Raw genomic sequence first — 15,051 nt, forward strand, 5'->3', positions numbered from 1 at the left:
TTGTTCTATTCTAGAACTAGGGCATAGTCTAAAAATTAGGGCCAGACCATTCAGGCGAGATGTTGTAAAGTATTTCTACACACATAGGATGGTACAGGTTTGGAACTCACTTCCACAAATGGCAGTTGATGTTAGATTGGGCTAACTTTAAATCTGAGATAGATAGATTTTTGTTTAGCAAAAGTATTAAGGGATATGGCCAAAGGCAGTTATATGGAGTTAGGCCACAGATCAGCCATGATCTCATTGAATCGCGGAACAGGCTTGAAGGGCTGAATGGCCTACTTCTGTTCCTGTTTCCTATCAAAAGCACTTCACTGAATGAATCACCTTTTGAAATGTAGTGATTGGAGGCAGCAGTCATTTTGCACTAGCAAATTCCTGAGATTTCGTGATAATGGCTGGAAAAGAAATGTTGGCCAGGAAGCCAGGAGAACTTTCTGCTCTTGTGCTATTAGACATTCAGCATCCATCCAAATCTACAGCCGACACTCAATTTAACATTCCATCTAAAGAATGACACATTGATAAGTTTGTGCAAACAATGCAACCTTCCAACAAAAACCTAAATACACAATGAATGCTACTCACACCCAACGTTGTATGCAAGCTCTCTTGGGTGTTAATGTCTGTACCTTTCCAATGGCCAACATCTATCTATTGGAACGGTCTTCCATAAATGACAGTTGATGCTAGATTAATTGCTATCTTTAAATCTTAGTTAGATAAGTTCTTGTTAAGCAAAGGGATTTGGGCCAAAGGCAGGTACATGGAGTTAGGCCACAGGTCAGCCATGATCTCCTTAAATGGCGAAACAGGCTTGATGGGCTGAATGACCTTTTCCGTTCCTACCTTCCAAAGGCTGCAATGCATGAAAAGCTCACAAACAAGGGGGTCAAAGTGATAACATGTTTACTGGAAGGGAATACACAGACTCCAGATGCAGTGGGCATGGGTGCCTCACAATTGATGGGCTCTGGGAGTGTGGTTGAATTGGGAAACAGTCATCTTCTTGAAGCTACTTGCCTTTTCCCCCTGGGTTGCTAATATTCTGCATGGTCTGGTGAAGACTGAGCTGGAGAGATTGATGTAAGTGTGCTGAACTGGTATTCAAATATGGCGCCGAGACCTTCAAACTCATCAGCTGGCAGAGGGCATTCGAATCAGTTGGCAGCCCGCCAGAAGATTCGGAGGAGAACTTGTATGTGCATAATTAATAATCGAACTAGCGAAGGCCTATCAGAACATTTTTTTAAGTGCGACTACTGTTAACTTATAACTATAATGCACTTTCACTGACAATTGGGGCGGCACGGTAGCACAGTGGTTAGCATTGCTGCTTCACAGCTCTAGGGACCTGAGTTCGATTCCCGGCTTGGGTCACTGTCTGTGTGGAGTTTGCACATTCTCCTCGTGTCTGCGTGGGTTTCCTCCGGGTGCTCCAGTTTCCTCCCACAGTCCAAAGATGTGCGGGTTAGGTTGATTGGCCAGGTTAAAAATTGCCCCTTAGTGTCCTGAGATGCGTAGGTTAGAGGGATTAACGGGTAAATATCTGGGGGTAGGGCCTGGGTGGGATTGTGGTCAGTGCAGACTCGATGGACCGAATGGCCTCTGTAGGGTTTCTATGATTCTAAGTTTTAAATAAACATTGAAAGATTTCATGACCCATGTCAATGGAAATTAAACAGTGTTTTAGATGACTGGTAGAATTGAGAATATTTGCTTCCAAATGTACATCGAACATTTATTGTTGCTATTGGTCAAGAAGCTGTTGTGGAATGACTCTTTCCTTCAAAGGGATGTGGATTAGATATACATCATCAAGCCGATTTGTGACAAATCTCCCAAGGTTTTATTCATTAAATGTGGATAATTGTTAAAGAGGACTTGCATTTATCCAGCATCATTCACAATCTTAGGACCTCCCAAAGCACTGTAAAGCTCAATGAACACTTCTGAAGTGTAGTCTGAGTTGTGACATAGGGAAATGCAGCCGACTTGTGAACAGCAAGGTCATTCAAAGAATTAAACTTATGACAGAAAATCTACAGGTTTCTTGAATCTTATCTGAAAGTCATTCAGCCCTTAGTTCAGATGCAGCAGGATTTTAGAAGATCATACATCTGTTTATTGTTCAATTATTTGATTAGTTAAGTAAAGTTCCCTTTAGATTGTTTGGAGTGTAGTTATTAATTTGAAATTCTCTATTTCTGTTTTTGGTATAGTACACCCCACATTGCGCATACACAACACTTTCAATCCATTTTAACATCAAACACTTAAAGGTGCAATCAAGCAGAAAGTAAAAATCTGAATAAAATGAAGGGTTGAATTTGACTCAGTGAGCCCGTAAGATTGTGAGAGAGGCTAAAAATCCAGTTTGACCCGGACTTTTGCCTCACCCAACATAGAACATAGAACAGTACAGCACAGGACAGGCCCTTCGGCCCACAGTGTTGTGCCGAGCTTTATCTGAAACCAAGATCAAGCTATCCCACTCCCTATCATTCTAGTGTGCTCCGTGTGCCTATCTTGTGTCACCTGATGTTACCAGCTTTGTTTTGCTGGTGAAAACGGCTTGATGCCCGAAATGACATGATTAACAGGGGAGGGGGAGTGGGGGGGGGCGGTGATCGGCAAGGAGGTAGGATTTGGGGGAGAGACCAGCACGAGATGAGGCAGGAGATTTCCCAGTTCACTGGTAGATCAGGGCATCTGTGCAAGACGCCCCAAGAGCTCTGCAGCTGGCTTCACTGGGAGTTTAGCATCCTCGTCCATGCCTCCACCCCCGCTTACTGGGGAGAATCGTTGGGGCTTTTCTTTTGCACTGAGTGCCGTAGGATTGCTACTCGTGGCTTGCTGAAAAGAATGGCGTCTTTCTCTCCTGTTTTCTCCTTGTTCGGCACTTAGAACTTTTTTTGTAAGCTAGCGCCATAAGTGTCACAACAGCGTGAAAACGGGAGTCCTGCATGCCCCCTTTTGGGTGGGCTTGACACTGCAATCTTTCAGGAATCTGTCGATTTCTTTGACAGCTGGGAGCTTTGCGCCGGCCGGGGGGTGCGTGAATCCTAAGTCCACCAGTGAAGCTGGCTTCAGAGCACTCAGGCGCCATTGCGCTGCTGCCCTGATCTGTTACTGGACCGAGTGACCACCTCTCACCCTCCCACAATCCCATCGTCAGCTCCCCTGCCCGCCCCGCCCCACACACACTTACATGGGTCGCCAGCGTCAGGGCATCAGGACTTCCAGATGAGTCTGCTGGCGGAGCCTGACATGCCCCCACCCCCGCTGTCGTGACCTCCTCCATGACCCACCCTACATAGCCAGCCCCCCCACAACCCCTCCTTTTTGCACAACCTCTCCCTTACATGTCCACCTCCCTTGCAGAACTCCTCCCTCACCAGCACCCCCCCCCCCCCCCCCCCCCACCCTTGCATGACCACTCCCCGGAGGACACTGCCTGTCCATTAGGCTTGATGTGGAGATGCCGGCGTTGGACTGGGGTAAACACAGTAAGAGTTTTAACAACACCAGGTTAAAGTCCAACAGGTTTATTTGGTAGCAAATGCCATTAGCTTTCTGCCGATAAGCAATCCAATTTGCACTGGGTGCAAATCAAATTTTAGGCCCCTCTCCCTATCTTTCCTGCTTACCACACTGATTGACTGGTGTGTCAAGCCGGTGAGATCGTGCCCATTGTCTCCAAACGAATGAACACAGCCTTTCAGAAAATAAAGTAGCTAAATAAAAGCTCCAGATTAACAGTGTGCGTTGGGAGATTATACAGAAATGAGCAAAATGGAGGGCAAGCTATAGAAATTGTTCACCCTGTATTTTTCCTCTCTTCCTATATAGTTTGAATTCATCTTTCTGTCCAATCCTCACTGAAACGCTCACACAGAAATTGTTTTGTCTGCTCTATTGCTTTTTAATTATACCCCTATTAAATTTAATTGTATTTGGGTACCTTTTGGTATGAGCTGCATTAATAACGTTTTTGCTTGGATTTGTTGAATTTCCTAGTTTAGGTAGTACATTGAACAAGGAAAAAAAGATTTGCTGCTTTTGTTTTTATGCACTGGTTACTGTACAAATTGAAACACTTGGTGCTACTTGATTGGCAACAATTGGCAGCGGTCAAATAGGAAGCATGCAAACCATTCCCTCGTGTCACTAATTAACCATGGTGGTTGTGCATCCATCTTTAATAGTTCATAAATATTATGTTAGCAAGACTTTTTAAAAATATCTGCTGAAGTAAAGAAAATAAAAACTAGAAACAGTAATTTTATTTTGAATGGAGAGGATTAATGGCAATTATTAAGATTTATGGGGTAATTTTAGGCATTGCCAAAATGCATGAGAAATTCAGTCACCCCCATTCTAACATTTTCCATTCACTAATATTGTGGGAATTGCTCCATGCCAGAGAGTGAATTTGTAAAGTCACACCTTTAATTCCTTTAGGAAAAGTTAGAACGAGTGATATTTATTCTCTGGTAGATTTTTGGTACTGATTGAGAAAGCAATAAAAAGAAACCAGTCAAGGTTGACCAACATTGCAACTTTTCCACGGAGCAATAAAGATTCACAATAATTCATCAAAAATTAAAGACTTCTAGCCAACCTTTACATTGGGCTACATCCCAAAAATCACTCTGGTTTATGGTATTAACTTTACACTCCCTATATTCTGTGCAAGCGATTCAATTCTTTTCCATTATCATTGTACCTCTTGTTACTATCTCGTTTTACTGTTAATCACAAGAGAAAAGGTTAGTCTGCAGTATTTCACACAGGAGCCAGTTCTATTCAAAACATGGAGTGCTTGCCAGGAACATTTATGAAATATTTAATGAAATGTGATGCTGTCTCTTTGACTTTAAAAAATGTAACTTTAAAAGGCTCAGGATGTGCAGTGGAAGCATGAAAAAATCATTGTTTAATGATTTTTGTGTCACTTGTGTGCCATGTATAAAACTGTTTGTAGTCGAAAGAAATATACTTCTGTGGTATTCTTCAGGTGGAAGAAACAATACGTAGTTAATTACTTTTCTCAAATCAGCAAGGATTTCCCTTCTATGTATGATATTATTCCTTTTATTCCACATAATTGTCAGCTTTTTGAAGCCATCCTGACATTTATGAGCTATAAAGGAAAAACTTTTCAATCTACTGCATAAAATACCAATCCAGTGCCTCATATTTTGGCTTTAAAAATGACTATGCTGAGGAAAAAGACAGTTTGCCATATTTCTGAATAGCAGCAGTGGTGACATTAAAATTAGATCACACAACATTGCTAGATTTTCTGTTAGTAGTCAGAATAATACTGGATTATATAAGGCAATATGTCAGTTGTAATTTATTTTAATTTAGGAACTCTTTGCACTCAACAACATGCAGAAACTTTCAAGTGCATTAATTATGTTTCTGTAGACGGGAATGATTGCCAAATGCTCCAGCAAAATAGAAACATTTTACAAACTTGTTGCTTTGGTTACACTAAAATCATGCGGTTGTTTAGAATCAACAAAAGTTTAAATTTTTTAGGCTTTTAAAGAAGCTCATGGCATCAATAGTATTTGATTCTGATATTTTAAACTGATTTTGAACAACCATCCTAACATTGGCAATGCTGAAGATATTTATTTTGTGTTTTGTCATCCACAGATACAACGAGGCCAAAAAGAAGCCAGGAAACTGATGGAGTGGAATATCATTTTATTTCCAAGCACTTGTTTGAGACAGATGTACAAAATAACAAGTAAGTTGAAAAATGGCATACTCTATTTCCAGCCAACACATCTGGAAAGTTTCAGATGCAGTGATGAAAAGTATCGGAATATTTGAACAATAGGTTACTTGGGAAATCAGATTGGCAAGTTGCTCAGGGAATTAAATGTTACCATTTTATTCTGTTATCGAATTCTTAAACTTGGCAGCACTGTGTTCTTCATATCATAAACTTGTGTCATACATTCAAAATCTAATTAGTAGTTATTAGAAATAATTTGATGTGTTCTATGAAGGTTTGATATGTGTTTGTATTTTTATGTAAGCAGAAGCAGTTATAAGCAGTTACTTAGTTATATGGAGTATTTTCTGTTTATACTACAAGTTGTGTTTTCATTTATTTCACTGACTTCAAATGATTAAATGTAGTTCATAACTATAAATTGCCTATGTATATGCATTATATGTACCTTCAACTTTTAAATAAATGTAGTCTATAAAGAAGTATGGGTCAACAATTGATCAATGTTATTTTGATTCTGATTTTTCCAGGTTTATTGAACATGGAGAATACAGAGGAAACTTGTATGGAACAAGCATAGATTCTGTTCGACATGTATTGGCCAAGAATAAAGTATGCCTATTGGATGTACAATGTCATGTAAGTAAACACATTCCTTCAAAACACACAAGACCTTTTGGTTTGTTAGTCTTCATGAATATGCGAAAGTTGCGGTGGTACATGTTGAATAACTATGAAAGTAATAACACTCAAATTATTTAAACTCTTTTAATCTAGGTACTCTTACATACTGCAACTTAATTATCCTACTGTAATTTATAGCAATAAGTAAAAGTTTTGATGTAGCAAAAAAGCATTTCACTTGTTGTAGTCTCTTCTAACACAACCAAGGAGTGGAAGGAGAACAGGACTGGCAATTTATGCCCTGAGAGAACTCTTCTCTGCATGTATTGAGGTCATCTCTCAGATGTTTGTTTGCTCAGTCAACTATTTAATTCACTAACCTTGTTCAACAAAATTGTCTTTCAACTCTTAAGCATATGAAAACATGCCAATCTTCCCAGAGGCTAGAGTACAATTTTTTCCCTATTTTTGTCTCTTGTTGTGCAAACATTACCAGGCAAGATGGAAGCCATGTGACTTACCTCCAGATTCCAACTGTTAGTTACTGATGACCAAGTTGAACAGTCTAAAATAATTTTCCTTCAGATTTTCATTTTTTCTTATTGGATAGGACTGTTTATAATCGTGTGGCCAAGATCTGGAATTTGAATGGAAAATTATGAAAGCCAACTAGTGCAATGCAGCCAAGCAATAACTAATATTAAATAAACTATGCATAAGGGACAATATGTGTGGACAGTACAGAGGAATTGAACCATTTTTGTTCGAAGGGCACAATCTTTTGTGTAATCATTGAGGATGTGAAAGGTACATTATGAATATACCTTCTGTCTTTAGTGACTATCCTCTGTACAACCCAAGAGGAAACAAGTATATTTCTAACTCAATCATTAGGATAGTTCATTAGTCCCTTGCAGAAAATCCATAACATTAGCACAATCTGGGTGGGATCGGCTAAACTAGCACAGGAAATCTGTGAATTTTATGCATAGGTGAATTACACCAAAATACACTTGTGTTTGTGTTTTCTGTGATTATTTCCACTGATTCGATTTGATTCACCAAAATCGAGCCTCACCCAAACTGGCCATGCCCCCAGGTCAAGATTGTCAAATTCCACCAATTGTATTGGTTTGGTAAGGCCCTTCAAATTGCACTCATATTGCTAGACATACATGGACTAGCAGGCACATTACAGAAATTTTGCAGATCAGAAATAGTTTTTTAAGTGATCGGTATATACATGTGAAACTATTAAATTGTTCAATGGTTTTTTGAAGTCATTTTCAGTGATATTTGGACTGGATTTTCAGAGTCAGGATCAGATTCCAGCATTCCCTACCACATTCTTGAGGTTTCTGATTTTCTGAAGTGCGTTTTTAAGGATGTCGACTGGTTAAGGCCAAAGGCCCGCACCCTTTACTCCTGACTTGCATGGAGTCAGGCCAGGGTTTTAATGAGTCTGGTTTGCAGCAACTCAGTGGTGTTGTGAACCATAGTTTGTATGAGGGGACCTTTGAAAGAGTTCTTGTTCCCCAAGCCAAGGTATGCCTCCCCACCACATGCACCTAAACAACACCTATGGACCCTCATGTCCAATACCAAGCTATGCCCCTCTATCCATTCCCCATTGCTCCTCACATCTGCAATGCCAAGATATGGCAGGGAATGCCCCCCATGAACCCTCATGGCTTCTGTCAAGCTATGCTCTTCCACCCATGCCCATTGCTCCTTATGCCTTCAATGCCAAGCTATAGACCCTCAGCCCCCTTACCAGTTATGCCCTCGAAACAACCTCCAAGATCCCACATGCTCTAGTGACAAGGTATGCTCACTGAAAGATATCTATGTTTTCAGCCAAGAATATATATTAAGGCTTGGCTGAGAGTTCAGACATCGTTGAGTGTGTTGAAATACATGAGCACAGAAAACCCATCATTTAATTGACAGCTCACGCTCTCTGATCTCTGCTGTCAATTGCACAATATTTATTTACACAAGATTAAAATGTTTCAAGTATTTGTAGTTTCAGCTATTGAAACTGGATAGGATATAGATGATTAACACTTTTGTAAAAGGACATTTTTAACACCGTGAAAAGTTATGAATGAATTACATTTACTACACGTCCTATTGTCACTATAAGGTTCATTGTTTCTTCTATACTGTGTATAGTGACACACTGAACATGGTAGTACCACAGCTTGACGTAGGGGACATGAACCATAGAAAGGGTAAGGAACAGAAATAAGTCACTACGGCCATCGTGTCTGTGCTGGCCGAAAATGAAAAAAATAAAAATCTAGCTGTCCATTCAAGTGCCTGGTCTATAGCCTTGCACATTACAGTAGTTTGGGTGCAGGTACAAGTATTTTTTAAATGAGTTGAGGGTTTCTGCCTCCACCACCTAACCAGGTGAATTCCAAACTTCCACCATCCTCTGGGTGATGAAATTTTCCCTCCCGTCCCCTCTAATCCTTCTATTAGTCACCCTAATTATGCTCTGGTAATTTACCTCTCCACTAGGGGAAACCGAGCATCTGTAGTAATGTTTACATCACGCAAACAGCAGGCGACGACCATCTCCAACAAGTGAATCCAACTATCATCCCTCGACATTTAATAGCATTATCATCACTGAATCTCCCATTATTAACCTCCTGGGGGTCACCATTGACAAGAAACTGAAATGAACTAGCCATATAAATACTGTGGCTGCAAGAGTAGGTCAAGGGCTAGGAATCCTGTGGTAAGTAATTCACTACTTGACTCCCAAAGCCTGACCGCCATCTACAAGCCACAAGTCAGGAGTGTGATGGGATACCTCCACTTCCCTGGATGAGTAGACACCATCCAGGATAAATCAGGCCGCTTGACCAGGACTACTTCCACAAATGCTTCATCCACCACTGACGAACAATGACAGCAGTGTGTACCATCTACAAGCTCTTCACACAGGAATCACCAAATCCCTAACCGCTAGCATCTAGAAGGACAAGGCCAACAGAGACATGGGAATACCACACCTGGAATTTCCCCTCCAAGCCACCATCCTGACTTGGAAACATGTTGCCTGTCCTTCACTGTCGCTGGATCAAAATCCTGGAATTCCCTCCCTAGCAGCACTGTGGGTGTACTTACACCACGAGACTGCAGCAACTCAAGACGTCAGCTCAGCACCACCTTGAGGGTAATTGGGGATGGACAATAAATGCTGGCCTAGCCAGCGACACCCACATTCTGTAAATGAATAAAAAAATATGCCTGTCTACCCTATTTAGCCCCACTTTAATTCTGTATACCTCACGGCCTCCTCAGTTCCAAGGAACACAATCCCTGCTCATCCAATCTTTTGTCATTTTCAAGCCCTGGCAACATTCTTGTAAGTCTCCTCTTGTTTCTTCCAGAGTAATTATGTCCTTCCAGTAATGTGGTGAGCAGAATTGTACACAAAGTTCCAGCTGTGGCCTAACCAGTATTTTATACAGTTCCATCATTACATTCCTGCTTTTGTATTATACACTTCATCCAATGAGTGGCCATGTGGGTTGGATGGAGGGGTGTACCTTGGCATGAGGGGCTCTATAAATTATTGGGGGACGAGGCATGGTTTGACATGAGGGATATAAGGGCCATGATTGGGCATGCAGAATGTGTGGGAGGGTGAAAGCTGGAAGGTCTTTGTATGTTAACTGGGCAAAGTCCCATAGCACTGATGCAGGTCTTTTGAACAGTGCATTGGCACCCAGAAGTCTTTGTGGCTGCCTCCAAATTTTTTCCCAGGTCCGCTGGCCGGACGCCAGCTCATAACCACCTGCCCCCCCCACGATGCAAATTGCATCCTTCCAGGCACTTTCCCCTGAGGTGAATGGGCAAGCTGGGAATCCTCCCGCTCCCCAGCTCGAGGATAAAAATCCAGGTCTTTAAACATTTAGGGCGGTATTTTCTGGTGCTCACCCCAAGGCCGGAAATTCCTGCCCGATGTCAACTGACCTTTGCAATTCCCGTGGCGGATGGGACGGGAAAATTCCGCCCTTAGTGTTTAAATGAATTGTATTGTTATGTAATTTATGTTGCACCATTAGCCTCTTTGTCAAGTTGTTATTGGCTGCGATTCTGCTCCTAAATGCCCATTCCAGCAGGAAATCCAAAGTGTTTCCCACTGGAGTTGGTAGGTAGGACTCACCTGATCAATAGAAATTGATGCATCATGGGAAATACGATGGCCAGCCATGCATTTCAGAGATCAGGGCACTATTTTAAAGGGCACCCTGATCTCAGCATACAGCCACAGGCCCCCTTTCCCCACAACAGAAGAGGTGACACCACCTCTCCCAACTAGCTGACCAGGGGAACACATTCAACCCCTCAGCACAGGGGGGACCCTCACTCCCCACCCCCCCACCCCCGAGAAAGTAGGTCACCCCTGCACCATGCAGGTGTGAGGGTAATACAACCCTCCCCCCACAACCAGACAAGGACTCTGCTAAAGGGTCCCCTCAGACCCAGCATCCTCTTCCTGGTCCTGCCGCTTGGCAGTGCCAAACCTTGGACTGCCCCGATGGTGACATCCTGATCTAGCGGGTTGGATGGGTGGGGGGCGGTGGGGGGGGAGGCCGCGGTTGTCAAGCAAGTAAGTAATCTGCTCATATGTCCCTCTGCCAGGCTGCAGAGGGAGGGTCCTCCAAGAGACCTGGGGGTCGACACTGCAGTTAGAAAAGATAAAAGTCTTTATTGCTTTAAGGTTGCCTGCTGCTGTCATGCAGAACTAGGATGTTTAGAAACATTGCGGTTAGGAACAAAGCGGGGTACTTCAGATTCATTCAACTGTGAAGGAAAAGATCAATAAACAAATCTGGAGCATGCTGTGAAAAATCCATTAAGTTATCAGCCAAAGGCTTATTCAAAGTACTGAACCGTGAAATTGAATGAGGACAAATGTCTTCAAAGACTGGCAATGAATTTCAAAAGACATCAAAAACTGGCCATTGTTTTGATCTTTCTAGGAAGGCTCAGAGATTTCAAACAAATGCAGTGTTACAGATATAGAACTGAGTGAGCAGCTGTGGGGAAAGATATCTTTCATTCTCCTCCCCCCCAGTTAAAGCGACTTCTGTGAGTCAAAGGACTTCATAAGGGGCTTCCGACACCTGCAGCTTCTTGGAGAGAGAAAAGGGGATCCCTTCTGCAGTCAGGAGTGCTGTGATTTGCAAGTCTTCCAGGTGTCCAGGGGCATGGAAATTAAATTGAACAGGTCACTTCAAAGTTTTCACAGTACACTGAGCAGAATGAAAGATCAGAGAGTAATGCCAAGAGTAATGTTCAGGTATCCCAAAGCTAGATCTCCATCCCAGGGGAAAGTCCCAAGGTCAATCCCTTCCCCCGGCCCAAGTCCTCCCAGGTCCTTTGGGCACCTCTGTAGCCTGGCTGCAGCAGAGGGGCACATAGTCACTGCACATACCTCTGTGATCCCCCTCAGAGTCCACCATGATAGATCCACGAATGTTAGGTCATCACCAAAGCCCCCCCCTCCCCCAGTGCATTTCCTGCTGGGGAGGCAGGTGCATCATGGGAGGCCACTCAATCGGGCTTTCAGCCTGCTGAAGAGATTACAATGAGCAGTTTTGCATAATCAACGGGTTCCTGGCTGGTCTGATTGGGGCTGTCTGGGTTAATTGCGACGGGTTTTCTGCCCATTGAGAACCCCAGTTTAGGTTCAATGCCCCATTCAGTGGGGTCATAAGACATAGGAGCAGAATTAGGCCACTCGGCCCATCGAGTCTGCTCCGCAATTCAATCATGGCTGATTTTTTTCTCATCCCCATTCTCCTGCCTTTTCCCCATAACCCCTCATCCCCTCATTAATCAAGAACCTATCTATCTCTGTCTTAAAACACTCAATGACCTGGCCGCCACAGCCTTCTGCAGCAAAGAATTCCACAGATTCACCACTCTCTGGCTGAAGAAATTCCTCCTCATCTCTGTTTTAAAGGATCATCCCTTTAGCCTGAGGTTGTGCCCTCTGGTTCTAGTTTTTCCTCCTAGTGGAAACATTCTCTCCACGTCCACTCTATCCAGGCCTTGCAGTATCCTGTAAGTTTCAATAAGAACACCCCTCATCCTTCTAAACTCCAACAAGCACAAACCCAGAGTCCTCAACCGATTCTCATATGACAAGCTCTTCATTCCAGGGATCATTCTTGTGAACCTCTTCTGGATCCTTTCCAACGCCAGCACATCTTTCTTTAGATATGGGTCCCAAAACTGCTCACAATACTCCAAATGGGGTTTGACCAGAGCCTTATACAGCCTCAGAAGTACATCCCTGCTCTTGTATTCTAGCCCTCTCGACATGAATGCTAACATTGCATTTGTCTTCCTAACTGCCGACTGAACCTGCACATTAACCTTAAGAGAATCTTGAACAATGACTCCCAAGTCCCTTTGCATTTCTGATTTCCTAAGCATTTTCCCATTTAGAAAATAGTCTGTGTCTCCATTCCTCCTTCCAAAGTGCATAACCTCACACTTTTCCACATTGTATTCTATCTGCCACTTATTTGCTCACTCCCCTAACCTGCGCAAGTCCTTCTGCAGCCCCCCTGCTTCCTCAATACTACCTGCCCCTCTACATATCTTTGTATCATCTGCAAACTTAGCAACAGTGCCTTCAGTTCCTTCTTCCAAATCGTTAATGTATATTGTGAAAAGTTGTAGTCCCAGCACTGACCCCTGAGGCACACCACTAGTCACCAGCTGCCATCCTGAGAACGACCCCTTCATCCCCACTCTCTGCCTTCTGCCAGTCGACCAATCCTCTATCTGTTTTTTACACAGAGGGACGTTTTTTACACAGAGGGTGGTGGGGGCCTGGAATGCGCTGCCAAGTAGGGTGGTGGAGGCAGACACGCTGACATCGTTTAAGACTTGCCTGGAAAGTCACATGAGCAGTCTGGGAATGGGGGGATACAACGAATGGTCTAGTTGGACCAATGAGCGGCACAGGCTTGGAGGGCCAAAGGGCCTGTTTGCTGTGCTGTAGTTTTCTTTTTTCTTTGTTCTGTGCCAGGATCTGACCCTTAACACCATGGGCGCTTAACTTATTTAACAGTCTCCTATATGGCACCTTGTCAAAGGCCTTCTGGAAATCTAAATAAATCACATCCACATCCACATCTCCTTTATTTAACTTCCTTGTTACCTCCTCAAAGAATTCTAACAGATTTGTCAGAATTGACCTCCCCTTGACAAAGTGCTGACTCGGCCCTACTTTGTCATGCACTTCCAAATACTCTGCAATGTCATCTTTAATAATGGACTCTCAAATCTTGCCAATGACTGAAGTCAGGACATTGGGATTCTCGTTAGCGGTGAACAAGGTTGATGAATTCCCCCCCACCCCCCCCCCCCCCCCCCCCACCCCGGTTATAAATGAGAATTGGTTCTCAATTGACTTACCCCTATTAAAAAACCTGTTTATTTGTACTGTTAAACCAATTTTATCTGTATTAATAAAACTACACCAGGTTGCCATCCTTAAATACTTACTTGCTGGAAGGATATATTCGGTTTGATTATGCTGCTGGATTGCTCTGGTTCATAACAGATTTTACATTTGTGATTCTGCCAATAAATAGAAAATTGAAGCCTCACAAAATGTGCAATTTCCTGACTCTGCCTGAATTAGAAATTTTTGCCCCCATACATTTAGTCATTTAATGTATACTAAACCCCAAAATTGTAAATATTTGATGTGGAAAATATTAACAAAATTCAAAAACAGTAAAATGTGTGGAGAATCGGAGAATTTGTTTTATTGCAAAACAACTGCAGTCCACAAATTCCCAAATCCAACAGTATAACGGTTTGAGTACTGCAACTATGAGCAGATTTTATGGTTGTAATGATGGCAAAACTGTCACCGTTGGTCATCATTACAACTTCTGGCATCCATGCAAGCATAGTTAAACAAGGAAATCCAGAAGTTGCTGTCAGCGATTTTCCCACTCCTCCACAGGTTGTGCTGTGAAGACCCCACCAATGGACACTTGACTTTTAAAAATCCTTGAAAATGTTATGTTTTGTTGAATGAGGTGCAACTGGGTCTTTAACTGCATTCCATGTTCATAATTGCTGCTGAACAACCTCTTTGGCCCTGAAAACATATTTTACATCTACAGAATGTCAAATTTTCCATTATGAATAACAAATTCTATGAATTTTTCAAATATTATATTTCAGCTTCTACCTTCCCAATTTTTATTTGTCTGTAAAATTATTAAAATCTGAATATTAATTGTTTTCTGTGTGAATTCTTCAATGTGATCAGCTGCTTAACCTGCTTCATGATATCACTGCTGCTGGACAGTGGAAATCTCCTTCGAGTTGATGCTGCTAATGTTAGAGAAAGGTGAAAGCCGGCCTACAGAATGCACTAGTTATTCGTGGACAGTTATCTTCAATGTTTATGGTGAGCGTCATGGCTGTCCCATTGACCAAAAAGTGCAGGCCTGCATGTTTAATTAACAAGTATGATAATTGGGCTCATGTTGACTGCCATTCTTCTTCCCTCTAAAGATTTTGACTGTTCTCTCTGTGGGTGGCAAAGAATGTGTATTGTTGAAAATATCCCGAGCAATGTTTTAGACATGACTTTTCTCACACAATCC

General features: G+C 42.4%; 1 protein-coding gene across 5 annotated transcripts in view; it reads left to right on the top strand.

Moving 5' to 3' along the window:
• The window catches only part of mpp7a (MAGUK p55 scaffold protein 7a), a 449,393-nt gene that overhangs the window by 409,480 nt on the left and 24,862 nt on the right, over window positions 1-15,051 (top strand). For all 5 annotated transcript variants that reach the window (XM_078233768.1, XM_078233807.1, XM_078233798.1 and 2 more), the window contains 2 exons: window positions 5,674-5,767; window positions 6,289-6,397. In XM_078233768.1, coding sequence (XP_078089894.1) covers window positions 5,674-5,767; window positions 6,289-6,397 — 203 coding nt within the window. The remainder of the gene's footprint in view (window positions 1-5,673; window positions 5,768-6,288; window positions 6,398-15,051) is intronic.

This window comes from Mustelus asterias, chromosome 2 (genome assembly GCF_964213995.1).
Source record: "Mustelus asterias chromosome 2, sMusAst1.hap1.1, whole genome shotgun sequence".
NCBI classification, from domain to species: domain Eukaryota; kingdom Metazoa; phylum Chordata; class Chondrichthyes; order Carcharhiniformes; family Triakidae; genus Mustelus; species Mustelus asterias.